A 21,176-nucleotide genomic window follows, 5' to 3' on the forward strand; every position below is an offset into this window, starting at 1 on the left:
AAATAATGTCTGAATTATATTAAAGAAAATAAGTTGGTTTTTCTTTTTTTTTTTTTGTAAATAAAATATTAAAATTATATATGGCACTAAAATACACATTTTTTAATAATTAATTTTTTTAATTTTTAAGATTTGTATTCAGTATTGTTACATCGAGAGCGTTAAATGGCTGAATTAATATTCTAGACATATATTTTACATTTATTATTCATTGTCGTGGAACAGTTTCACCCGTCTAAATCATTGCAAATATGTATATTTTTTTTTTTATATCTATATATATCTAGAACATACATCTAGAACAGTAAACAATATGGCGGTACATGTGATCCAATGTGTTTTTTGTTGTTCCCCGGGATCCCTGAGTTTATCCAAGTTTACCAAATTAATACTTCTATTTTATAAATAATTTCAACAAAATCCATACAGCTCAAATCTTTTTATTAAATATGTTTTATAATAAATATTTAAAACAATATGAACATCTAGTTTTTATATTCTGTGTAAAAAAAAATTTTATTATTCAATAAGTTCACTCCAAAAAAATAAAAATAATGTGAAAGTCTTCAGGATAGTTTTTAATTGTAAGTCAAATTTTTATCTAATAAATAAAAAAATAATAATGTTTTTTTTTTTTAAATAATTATTATTTTAATTTATTGTTTATCTATTTATTTTTTTTTAATATTTATTTTATGTTAAATAAAGTATTTAGAACAATATGTGCTTTGATTTTTAATTTTAATCATTTCAATTATTCCAATTTTTTTTAATTATAAAAAACAAAAAGGTTTGACAACATATGATGAAATTATTTTACTTTGTGTGAGTGCATGGAGTGCATTTGTAAGATGACAATGCAACAGGTTTTTTTTTTTTTTTTAATTTGATTTTGCCATACGGCATAACAGCTGTTATCGCATTCCAGGTGGGGGAAAAAACGACATAAAATTATTATAATTAATAAATAATTATTTTATAAATAAGTTGGTCTACAAAATTTTTAGTTTCACTGTATTATTTTTTTTTTAGGTCATTCAAAAAATTAAATATTTAAAAAAAAATTTTTATAAACGAATATAAAAATTTATTGAATAATTTATTGCTTCACAAACTTACCAGAAATAAATTTTCTACTTTATATATTAAAAAATAAAATATTATTTCTTTGAACGTTAATAGTCATTGATCCCAGTCAATTTATCGTTGACATTATTTTATTTATATTATTAGCATTATGTCTGTGGGAAAAAAAAATGCTTAATATTCAAGCAAACGAAATAAAATAAATAAATAAAGAACAGAGGGTAAAAAATATACTGATTGGCTTTTTTAAATGTAAAAAAAGAGGGAAGAGAAATAAAAAATTCATTAAATATTTAATGAAAAAAAAAAAAATAAAGTTTTTAACCTTCATACTCGAAGCTTTGATAGACCAGTTGTTTTTTATCTAATTATTCATTTACTTGATAAAATTTTTCGTGGACACTAAATAGATTATATAAATAAAAATTATTTTTAAATAATTTATCATATGCCTTTTATTGTTAACAAATTTTTACATAAAAAAAAAAGTTATTTAAATATTCAATAGTTAAGAAAATATTAAATTTTTTTTTTAATTCTATTTCTTGGCTTAGAATGAAAATTTACATTATTTATCGTAAATTTCATATCTTAATATAGACTGGCGTTTTTTTTTTTTTTTCGAAAAAAGAATATTGTTTTTATAAATTTTTAAAAAAATGATGTAACTTTTGTCTACTATTGTTTGAAAAAAAATAACCAAGTTTGCTAAAAAAAATAATAATTAAATGCATTTCTGCTTGAAATATTTAATATAATAGATTTTTATTTTATACTTTGTAGAGGTCAATTTTTTAAATAATTAAAAAATGTCGATTACTTTTCATCAGTGTCTTTGTATTTTTTATTTTTCTTTTGTATTTACCGTTACAAGTTTAAAATATATTTGTAAGAAAAATTTTAGTTTTCTTTTTTTATATTTTTTGCTGTTTCATATGTAAGTAGGTATTTGTAGATACATGTCAGGATCGTCTAATGGTGACTAACGGAAAGGTGTGACGGTCTGTTTACATCAAGTAAACTCCATGCGATACCAGGAAATTACAAAATATAGAAAAATAAAAAAGTACTAAATATATTTTTAATGGATTGCATTTTTTTTTCTATATTTAACAGTAATTCTGACAAAAAATTATATGTCTTTTGATTCAAGTTATAATTCATAAATTAACCAAAAAATACTGTCAATTTGATAGAAAAAATGCATAGATATTATCAGTACATAATTATGCTCTTAAAATAAAAATAATTTATCAATAATTTATTCATACAAAATTAAAATTACCATTATTACTGAATCCAAGTGTATTTTAAAAATTAGAAAAAATTTTAGTTATCAATTTTTTTTTATTTTTTTTGATAATTTTATATATTAAAACACAAGTGAAAATTAACAAAAAGAAAAATATTACCTTTTCTAAATCGCGATGTATATGTATAATTGAATAAACTAAAATTTTATCTATTAAAAATTAACAAATTAATAAACAAAAAAAAATAAAAGTAAAATTATATTCCATACTTGAACAAAATTTAACTAATAATTATATAAATTAAAAAAAAAAATTAACAATCGTAAAATTTTACATGATAACAAAAAAAAAGAAGTTTTTTTTTTATCGTTTTAATATATAACAACCTTCATGTATCCTCCAATCACCACAAAGCACCTGTTAAGTTTTGCCCTGTTAATGTTTTAAAGACTATTTTACACGACCTCGAAATCATCTATAACTATAATACACATGAATTTGTTCTATTGTATATTGTTCGATGGTCAAGGATATTTACAATAAATATAAAAAATTTAAGTAACATAAAATAATTAACTACTCGTAATTAATTTCTATATATTTTTTTTTTTTCATTTGTTTTGTATTAAAAGTTTAAAATTAAAATGAATAAATTACCAATGTATATTTTTTTTATATTCATTTGAATGTAAATTTATTTTTACTAGAAGATAAATTTGGCAATTTTATAAATAATGACAATTTTGTTTATGTCATTGTTTCGTCAACTATTGGAAATATTATTTTATTTTTATTCGATTTAATAATAAAATAATATGAGAAAATAGTTGTATTGACTAACTGAATAGTTTTTTTAAAAAGAATTTGTTTATGGGAGACAAGTGTTATTTTTTATATATAATAAAATTAAGATGGTTAAATATTTTTGAATTAATCTTTAGTTTGATATGGATCTCTGTCTTGAACACAGCATTGACATGCTCACCTTATACAATATATTTAAAAAATAATTAATAATAATTAAAATATTTTACGTCTACGAAGTATTATTCAAACTTTTCTCATCATGTATTGATAATTATAGTAAGATAAATAATAATTCTTCTGAATTTAAACAAATAAATTCTAAATTCAATGAAAAAATAAATTTTGTTGAATATATATATATCAACCGAAATTATTATTTTAAAAATGTATTCTTAATTTAGTTTATTTATTTTATTTTTTTTTTTTAAATTTCTTGAGGTCAATTAAATGGATAACAACTTAAATAACCTTATCAATGATTAGTGATTTAAATAGTGTTACAGGTAAATTAAGACATATACATATCAACAAAATAATATAATAAAAGGCTAAAAAAATTGAACTAAATAAATGAAATGATATGACGCACCTATTTTTATATCTGCAAGCCCTACCTTTTATACTGTCGAGATTATATTTTTCATCTATTTATTTTTTTTCTTCATTCAATCCCTTCAATTTTCATGATTCAGAATGTAACATATAAAAAAAATATATATTTAATAATTAAAAATATATAGTTTTTTTTTGTCAGTTTAAATATGAATCATTTGATACAATAATAGAGGGAAAATTTGTATAAACTTATTTATATAATGTCAACATATTTTTAAGTACATATTACATAGTACATATATGTGTATGTTTGAATGAATGATAAATTGATAAGACACATATGCCTGACAACAATCGTAAATAAAGATGAATATAAAATTCTAAAACTTTTTTAAAATTTATTTTTAGTTATTTTTTATATATATTTATATATTACTTTTTTTTTTTTATCGATTCAAATGTTTGTTTAATGTTGAAAAACTTAAAAATCAATATTTATATTATTTATCAATGTATAATGAATTTTTTTTTTTTCAATTATTGTATAAAAAAAAGTTATTTAAACATAAGATATACATAAGATGCTGTTTTATTGTTCAGATTACTATTTAGTAAATTAAAATCATTTTTGAATATGTAAATAATGTGTTTTAATTACACTTTGTGTTTTTGGTATTTAATTATCTCACTTGGTACATAACAGACAATATATAATCTTTTTTGATGGCTCTAGAATATTAAGAATGGCTTTTGTTTGTACACTTGTATTATATCGTTTTAACAACACATAAAAATTGTCTATTAAAATATTATTGATTTTTCACGTGAAATATATAGTTTAATTTATTTTTTTTAATTAAAAACAAAATAAAAAACCGTAACAATAATTTTGAGATTTAAATTACAAAGTTAAAGACTAGACTTGAAGAATTCATTGATAAATGATTTTTAAACACAGTCTCATATTCATAAACAAAACAAATTGAATTTCTATTTTGTTTCATTAAGTATGTCTTGTTTAATCTTAATTCTATAATATAAATAAAATCGTATTCTCCAGCAATGAATTTGTTTTATTTAATTTTATCTTTAATATATATTGTTTGAATTATATTGCACTGTACAAATAATAAATGAATTATCATTTTTCGTCTCGATTTAATATTATCTTATCTTATAGATATTATTATTTATTCTTTGCTTTCATTTATTGTTAAGTTCTTATGTATATACCTTTTTTTTTGTTTTTTAATATTCAAGGACATTTTCAATTTTTGCTGATTCATTTGACAAGTATCTTTGTTTGATAATTAAATTAAATACCCCTATGAATAATGGCCAAAAAAAAAAGAGAAAATTATATCGACATTTAAATTTTTAAATGTCTCGTGGGTTTTTTAAGTGTCACACACAAAATAGGTTAGATGAAATTATAAAATGAAATGAAAACAAAATAGTTATATATTAAAAATATAAATTATTATTAAAAATTTATTTCACCCAATTTTTTGATGGAAAATTTATTTATTTTAAATCCATTAGTACAAAATAATCAATTAGAATAAAAAAAAAAAATGTAGTTTATAAACATTGTTTCGTAGAAGAGTCACGTTAAAAAAATTAAATAGCATTTAAATGCGTGTATGTTTAAATTATTTATATACAGTTTGGTTGTTCAGTGTAGTCATTGTTAAATACTTGAAATAAAAGTTTAGTGGAAATGGTAAATCGTCCACGTTTGCGATCAGTCATCAGTCGTGTGCGAGGTGAGCTTTGTGTCGGACTCATTTTTATTTTCCCGCAGTGTCTTTAGACACGTATATAACATAAAATTTTTACCATTAAATTTAATCTCTCGATAAACAAATATACTTTAACAACAAACTATAATAAAAATTATTTTTCAAAATTATAATAAATTTAAACGTAAAAATAATAAAAAAAAATAAAATATATTTTTTCATTTTAAAAGTTTATAATAATGGTTAATTTAATTGTGAAATTTTTAATTTGGTGTAAATTATATTGTGATTGATTACAAAAAGAAAAATTTTGTAAAAATTTAAGGTCATTTCTTTTTTTTTATTTGTGTTAATAATTGTGTAAGATTTTATAATTTGGACAGTGATTATGTTGATGGTAGAATGGAGATAACATAATAATTAATCAGGTGAAAATAAATAAATTATTTTTAAATGATTATTTAGTTTTTAAAAAAATGAAACAAATTTATTACCAATTGTTGTGACAATTCACGTGATTCATATTGTTAATATTAAAATCCGCTTGTTGCATACATTTATACCAACTGATTTGTGATTTAATTTTTTTCTTGTGAAATTTAATTATTATCACTGCTATCAATGGATTTATTGAAATTAAATTTTTAAAATATTTATCATTCAAATAAACTTAAATATTATATCTATGTAAATTTTAAAAAATCAACAATTTTGTATTTCAATTTAAACATACAAGTTTATTAAACATTATTGATTAAAACATTAACAAATATTGATATCAAAGTTTTAAAAGTATACAGTTTAATATTTTACAAATAAGATCGAAATATATTTTTTTTTCAAGTTCAAATAAAGGAAAGTAACTTTAAAAAACAAATATGTTAATTTTTTTTAAATATAGTTTTTTTCATATTTAAAGAAAAAAAAAAAAATTATACTTTTGAAAGTAAACGTTTGAGTTCACTCAACCTTCATTCAATCATTTCCGTTTCTTTTCTTGGCCTCTTTTTCTACTGCAATTTTCATAATGATTAATCAAGTGACAGAGTTGTTAAAAAATCAAGATAAATAAATATAAATATTCTTGATCTATATCATATATGTTTTATTAATAAAAATATAAAAAATTCAATAAAAGTATTTTATATCTACATTTACTCGATTATGACATTAATTTGACAGTAAATTTCTACTATTAAATTTTTAATGTTTCTTTTTTATATTACTGCAAAAAAGTATAAATACTATTTGCACATATCTTCAAATGATAATCATTTTAACATAATAATAATAATAATTTTCATAAATCATGCAAAAATATATTTTTTAGCAAAATTTGCATAAAATAATATTCACAACGATATAATAAAAATTTAATCTTTTCTACGAAATATTTCATTTAAATTTTTTATTTTTATATTTTTTAATTGATATATGCTGTTTATTTATTAAATTGAGATTCAAATTTGCTATATGAATATGAAAATAATAAAAAAAAAGATTTATTCTTGTTATTAAAAATTTCATAACCACTTTCACTTTAGTTATTTAAAATAATTCTCAAGTTATTGCATTTAATCAAGTATGGCTAAAAATTTATAAAATAACTTAAAATACATATTTTTAAAATTTTATTTATTCCTTAAAATTTTCAGTGACAATGAACTTTGAAAGTGTCTTTTGTAAGGTCGCAATGTTAACGAGGAAATCGACCTTCTTTCGGGAGAAAAAAAAACGTTAAAAGCTAGAACAAAGTGATATGCTAACGAACGTAAAAAAAAAAAAAAAACATGGGAAATTACAAGAGACGGTAGAATATGAAAAAATAAAAAAATTATAACAGACACGCGACAAAAAAATGACATGCAATATTAATTGTTTAAGAAAAAAAAATTGTATAGATGACCCATTTATAAAAAAGAAAATTCAATCTTATTATTTATCATTTAAAATACTCATCATTAACATTGGCCTTATTTTATTTTTCAAATTTAATAAACTAGCTAATTAATAAATAACAAAAAATTACTTTAAAAAAATACTGATGTGGTTTTAAATAAATTTTGTAAAAAAACACCTATTACTCAAGCTCATTATTGAATAATTAATAGTAGCCCAATTCTTTTGAAAATTTTTTTTTTTATGTCAAGTCAAAAAATAATAAATTCATAAATTATAATGAATAAGGACATTTACGTGACACGCACTATCTCATTCACATAATGATAAAAAAATTGTCATTACTAATGACTCTGATTTTAACGCAATTATTAAAATTTAATTTTAATCATTTTTGTTAATAAAATTATCATTAAATTGTAATAAATAAAATATTAAATCCGTATGTGTATAAAAAAAAAAAAAACGACAACAAATTTTATGTATGAATTTTGTAAATTTATTAAAATATATGAAAAATTTAAAAAATTTGTTTATTTGAAGGTCACGTCATTTGATGCCATCAAACACGTCATAATATTATTATGATAAAAGTATATTATTTTTTATTATTTTCAAATCGAATCGAGGATAGTTTAATATATAAAGAAGTTAAAATAGGGGTCTGTGTACTTATTGTAGTAGTTGTGGGTCATAATAATGTTTGACCAATCCAGTGATCGACCACGATCATACACGTGATTATTTTCACCCTTGCAATTCTCTTACCCTGACTTATGCTTGACTTATTTCGACTCACCTACCACTACCACCCAATCTGCCAATCTTCTACGTGAAAAAAAAAAAAAATATATTCAATGAGTTTGACTATAGGCAAGCCTTGCAATTTGACCTTGGCTGCTCTTTCAATAAACTTTTAATTCAAAAATAAAAAAACAAAACTGTATAAAGACGATGAAATTGAAAAAAAAAAAAAAAAATTCTTATCACCATTTAGAAGGTACCTATATATTTAATAGAAAAAACAATAACTTTGTAGATAACGAATTTTTTTTATTTCACCATATAAATTAGATATATTATAAAGGTCAATTTACGTTATTTCTAATCATCAATTTATTATGTACATTGTTGCATGATGTCATTATATATTTTGCAATATAATTTTAATAACATGTATCATCGAGAAATCTAGTCGTTCATTATATTTAATATTATACAACTCATGGAATCTGTGTTACATTCTATTTTTTTTTTTCTAATAAATTTTCGTTCATCATTATTATTATTCATTAAATTAATAATTAATATATATATTTTTTTTTTCTATCTACTTATTTTGTTGTTGTTTATTCATTTTTCAAGGTCATATTTTGTAGAAATTCCTTTGTAAAAAAATAATTATAAACAATATATCTTTGTTTTTTTTTTTTTGTTGCAGTAGTTATCGATTGATGGAGCCAGAGATAAAAATTTTCAAATAATTTTGATAATGAAATTATAACTCAATTATTGAGTGGCTTGACTGTGGCAAGTTGCAATAAAAGCACGTGGGTGCAGCTAATAATCAAAGCCACATGGACTCCGAGCCAAATGCGCCCACATCACCCAACATCGATCCAAATTTTAAATTACAAGTACATTTTTTTTACAAAAAAATTATCAACCTGACACCATTGATAAAATCAATCATCACTTGTTGCCTATTATCAAATAATATTAATAATATCATATTGTCATTTAATATTAAAATTATTTATTATAATATTATTATTAATAATGATTATTATAATAATAAATTTGCAATACTAAAGTGCCTTCTAATTATAAAATTGATTGAAGCATTATATAATAATAAAAATCAATTTATTATTAATAAATATATTAAATATTTAAAAATTCTTGATACAAAGCGATTCGACGACACCGCTGGCGGTTGTTGCTCGAGTCGCAAATTTAATGATTATTTATCAATTAATAATAAATAGATAATTGAAAAAAAAAACTATTTAAAACGTGCTGGTACATGTTGATTATTATCATTGTTCAATATTGCAATAATTTAAAGTTTAAGTAAGATGGTTCGAAGTGCTGCCACAGCTCCAATTCAGGGTGAGTTTTTTTATTATTTTTTAAATTTATTATTATTATTTTTTTTTCTAATAAAACACTCGATAATTTATTTTAAAATGATGGTTTTTAAAATTTTTATTTATTATTATTATTATAAAAATTTATTTAATGATATAAATGGTAAAATAATTTATAATGTTATTCTTGAGTCTTGACCGGCTTTTGTCAATAATCCCACCCCTTGTATTATCTTTGATCTATATATAATATCATAGTGAAATATGATAGCTTATCGGCCAACATAGCAATGTATTAATTTATTTTTTTAACATTTGTTATTTATTTAATTCATTTGTTTTTTATTGCACAGAAATTAAGTAAATTTTTTATCTTTTAATCTCATTTTTTTATCAGTATAATTGATATAACCAATTGATATAATAAAGTGTATTTAACAATTTGATAAATAAAATTAAACATTGATTATAAATATATATTTTTATTAATAGAAAATTCGAGGTAATAATAAAAATAATTTATATATATTCTTTACGTCTTTGAATGACTGTTCTTTAAAAACATTTTCAAATCGATGGAATTATGAGAAGAAATTATTATAAATATATATTTCGATTATCGACGTTAAAAAATTACACTGAATAATTAAAAATTATTATAGTTGATGATTGGCTTGTAAATACATCAGAAAAAATAAAGAAATATTTATATAATATTTCATTTCGATTTGAGCCTAAAAATCAAGCATTACAATTTTAAATTTACAAAAAAAAAATTCCCGCGAATAAATACCTACAATTATTTTAAAAATTCGCGGTAAATCATAAATTGTTCAATACAATTTGCATATTATTCGCATTGCGGCGCCACTAAACAACAAAGAATTATAAACATTATTTATTTTTTTATAATTCTTTTTAAACATATATATTGAATATATACTCGGCGCCTTTCGGCTGGCGTCGAGTCCGTCGCAGCGCTTTTATAACCCTCAGTACAGCTAAACACACCCAAATACTTTTTTTATACATAATCATCCTTGTTATTGTATGTGTATGTCATTGGTTCATACCTCGTAACTATTCGTAACCGTGTGTTGGGTTATCGAAACCATCGAAACTCGAGGCGTCGTCAACGTCGACACACTGTGTGGTGTACGTATCCTTCAATATACACCATGATTTTAATGGGTTAATTCTAAAATATTTTTTATATTTATATATACTTTTTTTTTTGTTTATTGTACTGTTATATAAATCATACAATAGTTTTTTTAAAAACTTATCAAGTCAATTATTAAATTTAAAACAATCAAAATAGATGTTTTCTTTATTTGTGAAAAAAAAAAGCTCTGATTTGTAATTTTGTTTCTGAGAAAGGTGTCGGCAACTTGTGCGATCGATTGTCCTCGAAAATAATAATAATACAGTAAAACTAAGCTTATATGATAGGAAAAAATCAAATATCAGTACAAAGTGAATATAAATAGTATTTGTGCTTGTGCTGTTGTAATTTATAAAAATTTTAATAGAAAAAAAAAAAAAACGAAAATGATAAAATTATTATTTTGAAAAATATTTTTGGAGCTTTTAATTTTTATTTTTGATAATTTGTGGACGTTATAATTTGTATAGTGTGTTAGTGAAAGCAGATATATACTATTAGCTTAAATTTGTGGTAATTTTAAATTTTTTTTATCGAAATTAAAAGCTAAGTGAATTTTGATGGTTAGTATAGGTTCTCTCAGTTTGCTGCCCTCTATTTTAAAATAATTTTTTTTAAACTTTGTTTATGATAAAAATAAAAATAATATTAGCATTAGCATACTGTGATGGTTTAAAAAAATTTTTAAAATAAATATTTATTTATTAATTTATGATGATTGTTTTTTATTCAAAATCAATTTTCCAGTGTTAGAATTCAATTTGTAATATCATTATATTTTTTTTTAGTCTTTGACGGGGTAAAGATGGTATTAGTCGGTTGAAATTCAATTAAAAGTCTATTATACACGCATAGTTGACCCGGTTATCGATTTTTAAATTAGTTTTAAATAATAAATAAAATAATACTTTTTTTTTAACTAAAAAAAAATAATTAAAACGAAAAAAAAAAACGATTTTTTTATAATAATATTATGTATATTTTTAAAACTTTAATAAAAAATAATCGTTTATTTTAAATAAAAAGTTTATTTTATTATCTGTTAAAAATCACAGTCTAAATAAAGCTCATAAAAAAAAAAATAAATATATACATCAACTTGTTTTTGCATCGCCACACGTGGCTTTTTCCACTAACTATTTTTCACATTATCAGACAAAATAAATTGATTTTATATTATTAAAAAGAAAATCTATATCCATATAAATAAAATAATGATAAAAATAAATAAATTTATCAATAATTGTTTAATGATAATAAAAATATATTGTCAATGGAATGTAAAAATTTTTTTAAATACTTGAATTGATCACCACTGAGAATTTTACGTAACAAATTTATAAATGAAAACCTTCTGGTACTGTCTACTGACACTGGAAAATTGTATATTTATATCGCAAATATAATAAAATAAATAAAATTTATTTCAAAAACATAATCATCATTTTTCTCTTTTTTTTTTTTACATAAATAAAAAAATGATTTTGAAAAAATTCTTACCAATTTATCCAAATAAAAAAAAAACAAATATTAATTAAAAAAATTTATTTAAAATACAAACAAAAAAAAATGAAATCTTGATAAATTAAATAGACAATTTTAGTTGAAAAAAGAAATAAATAAAAATATGAAACTTGAGATTGTAAATTTGGTAAAAATAATGCATAAAAAAATATGATGTTATAATTAATAATGATAGATAAATCAGATGTGAGATGACGATGGTTACGATGAAGATGATGATGATGATGATGATGATTATGACAATGAGTAAAATAACAAAATGTCACGAGACGTAAAATACAGTGTTAAATATGTAAGAGACGGAATTTTTCTTTACCGTCTCATTGGTAAGATGTAACAGTGATACTATTTAAGTTGGATTAGATAGAATATGAATGCTGAGACGGATACACTTGAGCTCGAGGTTTTCGAGGTGAGTCTTCTCATCAAATCACTATTCAATGACTTCAACAATCAAGTTATTTAACAATTACATTTATTTATTTATATATTTTTTTATAAAACAATAAAATTAAATGCAAAAAAAATCAATTTTTCTGTAATATTATTAATATGTATCAAAAAAAAATATAAAAACAAAATCAAAGGTTCGAGGTGATGGTGATGATGTCAGGCCTACAAAATCAACAATAAATTATCGTGAAATAAAAAAATCAAAAAAACGTCCACATGATATTGATAAAAGAAAATTAAATAATGAAAATAAAAATCCATTCAAAAAAAATAAAAAAGATAAAAAATATCATAAAAAAATTGATAAACAAGGATCATCAAGTGGACTTGTTGTTGGTAATTTTCCATCATCATCAAAGGATATTGATAATCAAACTGGTGAATGTTCAAAACGTGATTCATCATGTAGTATTGGTGGTACAAATAATCGTCATGTCAGATTACGTGAATCCCTATTAACAGTATTGGGTAAATTAGTTGTATGGAAAGGTACCAGATATCGTCCAACATCAACAACAACAACAACAACAACACAAAATTCACCACCACCAACTGAATGTATTGGTAGAAGTACTGTTTTTTTTTCTAGTGGTGAGTTCATTAATCAATTCCCCAAAATACAATTTGTTTTTTTTTCTTCAAATTCTTAAGAAATTTGATTTATCTTAACTTGCAATAATTATTTTTTATAACTAGGTCACATAATTATTTATAAAATATTTTCTCATCAAAAAAAAAAAAATAAATTATCGAGTGTTTTTTTTTTTATCTATAAAAATAACAATTATTATTATTATAAAAAAATTATAATTTATACAATGTTGAAATGTTAAACAATAACCGATTTTTTCTGCTTTTTTTTTCTTTTATATTTATAGAGACAGAGAGGAGAATTCGAGCAAATAATCGGGGCTATAACTCACAATTTAAATATGCGGTAAATATTATTTTCACTCGGATAAATAATATCGATTAATTAAATTTTTTTAATTATTGTGATTTTATAGAATAATTATATCAAAACGTCCAAGTACTCGGTTCTGACTTTCCTGCCATTAAATTTGTTTGAGCAATTTCAACGACTTGCAAATTTTTACTTCCTGTGTCTGTTGGTGCTTCAAATGATACCTGCAATATCATCACTTACCCCAATCACAACAGCCATACCTCTTATTGGAGTGCTAACACTCACTGCCGTCAAAGATGCCTATGATGATTTTGTAAGTTTTTTCTTTTTTAATTATACAAAATATGTTGAAAAATGTTTTCAATCAACAAGGTTCCACTTTGTAAATTTATAAATTAGAAGTTCAAATGTTATTTTGATAATTTTATTAGAATATTTTAATAGCTGACTTAAAAGTTTTTACTAATAGCTACTAAAATAAACTATTAAAATAAACTATAAACTTTACTAAAATAAAAAAAAGAACCAAATGATTGTTGATTGTAAACAGAAGAGAACATGTTAAAAAGTCAATTAGCTTTGTTTGAATTTTATCGTTATTCAATTTAATTTTTTTAGCAACGACACAGCAGTGATTCACAAGTAAACAATAGAAAATCCCAGACTCTACGTGGTACAAATTTAATTGTTGAAAAATGGTCACAAGTACAAGTTGGTGATGTTATTAGAATGGAAAATGATCAATTTGTTGCTGCTGATGTATTATTATTATCAACAAGTGAACCAAATGGCCTTTGTTATATTGAGACTGCTGAATTAGATGGTGAAACAAATTTAAAATGTCGTCAATGTTTAGCTGAAACATCGGAAATGATGGATAATAATGAACTTATTGGTAAATTTGATGGTGAAATTGTTTGTGAAACACCAAATAATTTATTAAATAAATTTGATGGTATATTAACATGGAAAGGAAACAAGTAATTGATTGATTTCATTTAATAATTATTATTTTTTATAAATTAAATAAATAAATATGTATATTTTAATTTTAGATATGCATTGGATAATGATAAAATAATATTACGTGGTTGTGTTTTGAGAAATACCCAATGGTGCTATGGTGTTGTTATTTTTGCTGGCAAAGATACAAAATTAATGCAAAATTCAGGAAAAACAAAATTTAAAAGAACTTGTATTGATAGATTATTGAATCTTCTTATTATTGGAATTGTATTTTTTTTATTATCATTGTGTGCATTTTGCATGATTGGCTGTGGTATATGGGAATACTTTATTGGACGTTATTTTCAAGTTTATTTACCATGGGATACATTAGTGCCAACAGATCCATTTGGTGGTGCAACAATAATTGCAGTACTTGTATTTTTTTCTTATTCAATTGTATTAAATACTGTTGTGCCAATAAGTCTTTATGTTAGTGTTGAAGTTATAAGATTTGTACAATCATTTCTTATTAATTGGGATGAAGAAATGTATTATGCACCATCAAATACACATGCACGTGCTAGAACAACAACACTTAATGAAGAATTGGGACAAATTGAATATATATTTTCTGATAAAACTGGTACATTAACACAAAATATTATGACATTTAATAAGTGTTCAGTTAATGGAAAAAGTTATGGTGATGTACTTGATGAAGTAACTGGTGAAGTCATCGATTTATGTGAGGTGAGTTATTTTTTAATTGTCTTTTTTAATTTTTAAAAATAAAATTCAATTTATTCAAATTCAACTTTTATTTTTAAATTTAATTATTGATTTTCTGTTGTTATTATAAAATCAAAATCTAAAATCATGCTTGTCGGAAATTTTTTGAGTTATTTAATTGATAAAGTTTTTTTTTTCTTTTGTTGTTTGATTGTTTCTTGTTTTTTTTTTTTTTAAATTTAAATCCGCGAGAAAAAAAAAGAAAAAAAAAACACATATTTTCGTGCGTATTATACAGCATGTGTATGCTGCATGTAGACGGATAAAAAATTCAACAAGACATCAAAGGTGAAATGGAAAGCTGGTGATGATTTTATACAACATATTAATACATCAATAAATGGGGTCAGTGATAAGCTACTGGAACAAGATGATACAATTGACAAGAATATTCCAAAATCAAGCATTCAAGTGGATACTAAATTCCCACAATTATCATCAGTACGCATGCTTATTTATGTTTTTTTGTTGCTTACATTTTATTATTATTATTATTATTATTATTATTATTATTATTATTCTTGAAAAGTTTTTTTATTAGTTTTGTGTTTTGTAGTTTTAATTTATTCGGTTTTTTCATTTCTACAGACTGGAGAATGCTTTTAATATTTTTGCTTACTTAGGATAAAATAAATTAATGCAATCAATTTTTTATAACTTTTTCTTTGCCATTACAAAAAAAATTTAAATTGCAAAAGTTACTATTATTTTTTTTAGTCTAACTATCACCACGATGATTGTATAATGCAAAAAATAATATTAATAATATAAAATGGTTTTTTTTTATAGACACTTCGACCATTAGATTTTTCATTTAACAAAGACTACGAGCCAGAATTTAAATTTTATGATTCTACATTACTTGATGCTGTAAAAAAAGAAAATGATGAAGTATTTTTATTTTTTCGTTTATTGGCATTGTGTCATACTGTTATGGCTGAAGAAAAAAATGGTAAAATTGAATATCAAGCACAATCACCAGATGAATCAGCACTTGTATCGGCAGCTAGAAATTTTGGTTTTGTATTTCGTGAACGTTCACCAAATAGTATAACAATTGAAGTTATGGGAAAACGTGAAATTCATGAATTATTATGTATTCTTGATTTTAATAATATTAGAAAAAGAATGTCTGTTATATTAAGAAGAAATGGTCATATTAGATTATATTGTAAAGGTGCTGATAATGTTATTTATGAAAAATTAAAAAATAATTCAAATGATATTATGCAAAAAACACAAGAACATTTAAATAAATTTGCTGGTGAAGGTTTAAGAACACTTTGTTTATCATATAAAGATGTTGATGAAAGTTTTTATAATGATTGGAAACAACGACATATGGAAGTTGTTATGACTGGTGGTGAAGATAAAGATGATAAACTTGATGCAATTTATGAAGAAATTGAAAAAGATATGATACTACTTGGTGCAACAGCTATTGAAGATAAACTTCAAGATGGTGTACCACAAACAATTGCTAATTTAAGTCTTGCTGGTATTAAACTTTGGGTTCTTACTGGTGATAAACAAGGTTTGTTTTATTTATAATAAAACATTGTTTTTTTTTATTTATTAATTAATTTGTTGTTTTTTTTTAATTTATAATTTTAGAAACAGCAATAAATATTGGTTATTCTTGTCAATTATTAACTGATGATTTAACAGATGTATTTATTGTTGATGCAACAACATATGATGCAGTTGAAACACAGCTAAATCGTTTTCTTGAAACAATTAAGACAGCAGCTAGTCAACAACACAGGCCAGCACTTTCAATCGTCACATTCAGGTGGGACAAAAAAAGGTCAGGCAAACGAAAGAGACGGAGTAACAAATCTTTACACCCTAAATGTTTTTTTTACTATAATTTTTATCATTTATATATTTATTTTTGTTAAATAATAATTCATTCATTTTATTCATTTGGGATGATTTTTATTTTTCATTACTTCATTGCCACCAATGCTATATTTTTATTGTCATTTGTATTTTTTTTTTTCCAATGGGGATATGTTTAATTTGAGCTTTATGAATATTTTATATTCAAATTTGATTGCTTTATAATAAATCATTTGTATTTTTATTTTTTAAATTAATACTGCTTATTAATTATTTACCCAACTCCTTCTCTTTCTGGTTGCTTGAATTAATCCGTGGTTTAATTATCATCCAACTAACTTGGAAAAAATATATAATAATTGTGTATCATGTGCGGACATACTTAGATAATTTAAGTTACTTAATTTAAAATTAATTTAATGAAAAAAAAAAATAAATAAAAACAGTGTTAAAAATATTTATTTTGTATTTGAGATTTGTCTTTATAATGATTTGTTTTTTTTGTTTTTAATTTTGTTAATCAGTGATACAGAGTATAACAGAGATGAACCTGATGAACATGAACCTGATTATTCAGCTGATTTTGCAATAGTCATCAATGGACACTCATTGGTTTATGCATTAAATCCAAAAATGGAACAATTATTTATTGAAGTTACAACTTCATGTAAGTTAACATACTTAAAAGTTAATTCAAATTTTTTTTTATTAATTGATATTTATTTATTAAAGGTAAATCCGTGATATGTTGTCGTGTTACACCACTTCAAAAAGCTATTGTCGTTGATTTGATAAAAAGAAATAAAAATGCAGTTACTTTGGCTATTGGTGATGGTGCTAATGATGTGTCAATGATTAAAACAGCACATGTTGGAGTTGGTATAAGTGGTCAAGAAGGATTACAAGCTGTTCTTGCATCTGATTATTCAATTGGACAATTTAAATTTCTTGAAAGATTATTACTTGTTCATGGACGTTGGTCTTATTATAGAATGTCAAAATTTTTACGTTATTTTTTTTATAAAAATTTTGCATTCACATTGTGTCATATATGGTTTGCATTTTTTTGTGGATTTAGTGCACAGGTAAATTTATAATTTTAATTAATTTATTAATTTTTGATAATTTATTTAATAAAATTTATTGTTTCAGACCTTATTTGATCCAATGTATATATCAGTATATAATTTATTTTACACATCATTGCCAGTATTGGCTGTTGGTGTACTTGATCAAGATGTTAATGATAAAAATAGTTTACTTTATCCAAAATTATATACACCTGGATTACAAAATATGTTATTTAATAAAAAAGAATTTTGTTGGAGTGCTTTACATGGATTTTGGGCGAGTTGTGTACTTTTTTTAGTACCTTATGGTAAGTAATATATTATTAATTTACTTTACTTGTATTATAATATTTTATTATTATTAAAGGTACTTATAGAGATGGATTATCACCAAAAGGCTATGTACTTTCTGATCATATGTTACTGGGCAGTGTGGTAGCTTCAATATTAGTTGTTGTTGTCACTGTTCAAATAGCCCTTGATACATCTTACTGGACAGTTATTAATCATATTATGGTTTGGGGTTCACTTATATGGTATTTTATTCTTGATTATTTTTACAATTTCATCTTTGGTGGTATTTATGTTGGAAGTCTTACAATGGTGAGTTTTAATTTTAAATTGTTTTTATCTTGAGTCAATAGTTTAGTTATGGTAATTACTGATTTATTTTAGGCAATGTCGGAGGCAACATTTTGGTTTACAACAGTTATATCATGCATTATACTTGTGATACCAGTACTATCATGGAGATTCTTCTTCATTGATGTACGACCAACATTATCAGATAGAGTTAGATTAAAACAACGTCATGCACGTATGCGTTCACGTCAAAGTCAGGATGTATTACGTACACCATCAACAAGACGTACACGTCGTTCATTACGTTCTGGTTACGCATTTGCTCATCAAGAGGGCTTTGGTCGTTTAATAACATCTGGTAAAATTATGCGAAAATTACCAAATGGTTCAGATTTCAAATTTGCAATGCCATTTACGAGTAATGGATCAAAACAAGTTGCAACGACATCACCAACTGATAATTCAGCAAAAAATCCAAGGACTTTAGATACATTAAATCTGTAAGTTTTTATTTTTATTTTTTTAAAATTATATTTGTTGTTGCCTTTTTTTTTCTTCAAGAATAAATTATTCTTCACTTCTGTGAGCTTCTCTTGTATATTATGCAATAGAAGCATATGTGATTATGAGAGAAAAAAAAAAACAAAACTTTAGCACAATATTCAAAAAAGTGTTGTCTTATTTTTTTTTTCTTTTTGTGACGCACTAATTTACGTATTGTGAATTTGTGATATTTTCATTTCATTTATATTTGTTAATCATTGTTTATTTAAAAAAAAAAATTGATCAAAACAGCACATGCTTACAGATTATAATATTAATTTAAAAAATATTTGTGCTAATAAATAAAATAACACAACATCGAAATAATAATCTATCAATTTCGATTTTTAAAAATGATAATTTAAATTTAGCTGAAAAAATTGGAACATTGATAATTGCCTTTATGATAAATTAAAAAAGATAATATTCAGAAAACAAATAACAAAAATGATATCAATTATTGATTATGTATTATAGTTTACTGTAAATATTTTAAAGAGATATATACTATATTAAATGCTAAGTATACATTTTTTTAAATGGAAAGTAATATATAAAAAAAAAAATAATATATATAAGTATAGACGTTACAAGAATGAAAGATGAAATTTTAAAATTCAATTGAGAGAATATATATAAATATATATCTATTAACAATTATTTGCCTTAGACTGACTATTGAATATAGAAAAAAGAAAAACGAAAAAAAAAATAAACATTTAAAAAAACATAATTAAATACAAATAATAACCCTTAAAAATCGCTTAATTATTTAAGAATGAAATGTGTTTCTACTTTTTAAGATCATAAATATAAAAAGAATATAAAGAAAAATCAATAAATAAGTTTTAATAAATTTAGTTAATTAATACTGAATATTTGAATTGTGTTTTTCATAATCAAATACATACTGTTATTTTCCAAAGAAAAAAAATTAAGATAAACTAATTTAAAATTTAAAAAAAATGGCTAATATTAGTTTTTCAAATGTGCCTGAATATAATGTAATTTTTTTTTTTTACTGCAAAATTATAATTTTTAATTTTATCCCAATTTTTTTTCACTAAAATAATTTAAGTTTTTTGTAACTGTCAAATTTTTGTACGTAAAAATTTATAAATAGAAAAAAAAGTATCACAATTTTGAAATTGTATTTCAAATTCATTGATATTTATTTGTGTTCACGAAAAAAAAATGTGTTTAATGTATTGACGTCGTTATGAAAAAAGTTCTTAAGCTTTTTTGCACCATGCTAAAAAAAAAAAACAAGAAAAAAAAAAAATAACGAAAAATATGTATATTATTTTTTTTTTCATGGTAAATTTGCTAAATATTCTGTATAACTGATGAGACTGCACACAATATACAATTAAAACTGCTCGTTATTTGGCACACATGTCATTAAATAAATTTTTAAAATTTGTCAATTTATATAATAAAAAATTTATAAAAGAAAAAATACAAAAAAAATTCAATTTTATGAAAATTTTTTTAGGAGATACATTGAGTGATTTGCTGTTGTATAGCTGAATCAATGAGTGGTTAATACATAACACATCGACTAATAAGTGATTCGACAATTTAAAAAAAATATATACATAATTTTTTTTTGTTTAAAAATTTTTTCATCGTAATTTAGATAATAATTACTTATTAAGTTATTAAAATAAACAAAATGAAACATATAAAAAAAATTATTTAAAAAAAGCACAGCTTTTATTATTAAGTGCAAATATTATTTCTATATTATTTTATAATAATTATAATTTATTAAAAGAAAAAAAAAAAATTATTAAATATTTTCATATGTAAAATTTGAATAAGTGACTTATGTTCATTTTTAATTCGTTATTTATCAATTAATTAAAAATTATTTTTTAAAAAATTTGTTGGTGTTTTTTTTTTTTAATATTTCACTACT

The 21,176-nt window shown here is 22.1% G+C and overlaps 1 protein-coding gene across 12 annotated transcripts; it reads left to right on the forward strand.

Annotated features, from left to right (window-relative positions):
* The first annotated feature begins 326 nt into the window (after positions 1-326).
* On the forward strand, positions 327-21,140 carry LOC122850987 (phospholipid-transporting ATPase ID). Of its 12 annotated transcripts, none has more exons than XM_044150079.1 (15): positions 327-584; positions 8,784-9,454; positions 13,453-13,511; positions 13,582-13,794; positions 14,100-14,461; positions 14,537-15,179; positions 15,477-15,659; positions 16,008-16,752; positions 16,833-17,025; positions 17,585-17,727; positions 17,793-18,145; positions 18,213-18,438; positions 18,498-18,733; positions 18,806-19,212; positions 20,751-21,140. In XM_044150079.1, the coding sequence occupies exons 2-15, from the start codon at positions 9,421-9,423 to the stop codon at positions 20,764-20,766; spliced, it is 3,813 nt and encodes a 1,270-aa protein (XP_044006014.1). In that variant the 5' UTR covers positions 327-584; positions 8,784-9,420; the 3' UTR covers positions 20,767-21,140. The 12 variants fall into 12 exon arrangements, with proteins under 12 accessions (XP_044006014.1, XP_044006050.1, XP_044006021.1 ...); XM_044150086.1 differs by lacking the exon at positions 327-584 and adding an exon at positions 5,455-5,871; XM_044150094.1 differs by lacking the exon at positions 327-584 and adding an exon at positions 5,455-5,871 and having other exon boundaries at positions 8,787-9,454.
* The last annotated feature ends 36 nt before the right edge of the window (positions 21,141-21,176 follow it).

Source organism: Aphidius gifuensis, linkage group LG1 (assembly GCF_014905175.1).
Source record: "Aphidius gifuensis isolate YNYX2018 linkage group LG1, ASM1490517v1, whole genome shotgun sequence".
Classification (NCBI taxonomy): Eukaryota; Metazoa; Arthropoda; class Insecta; order Hymenoptera; family Braconidae; genus Aphidius; species Aphidius gifuensis.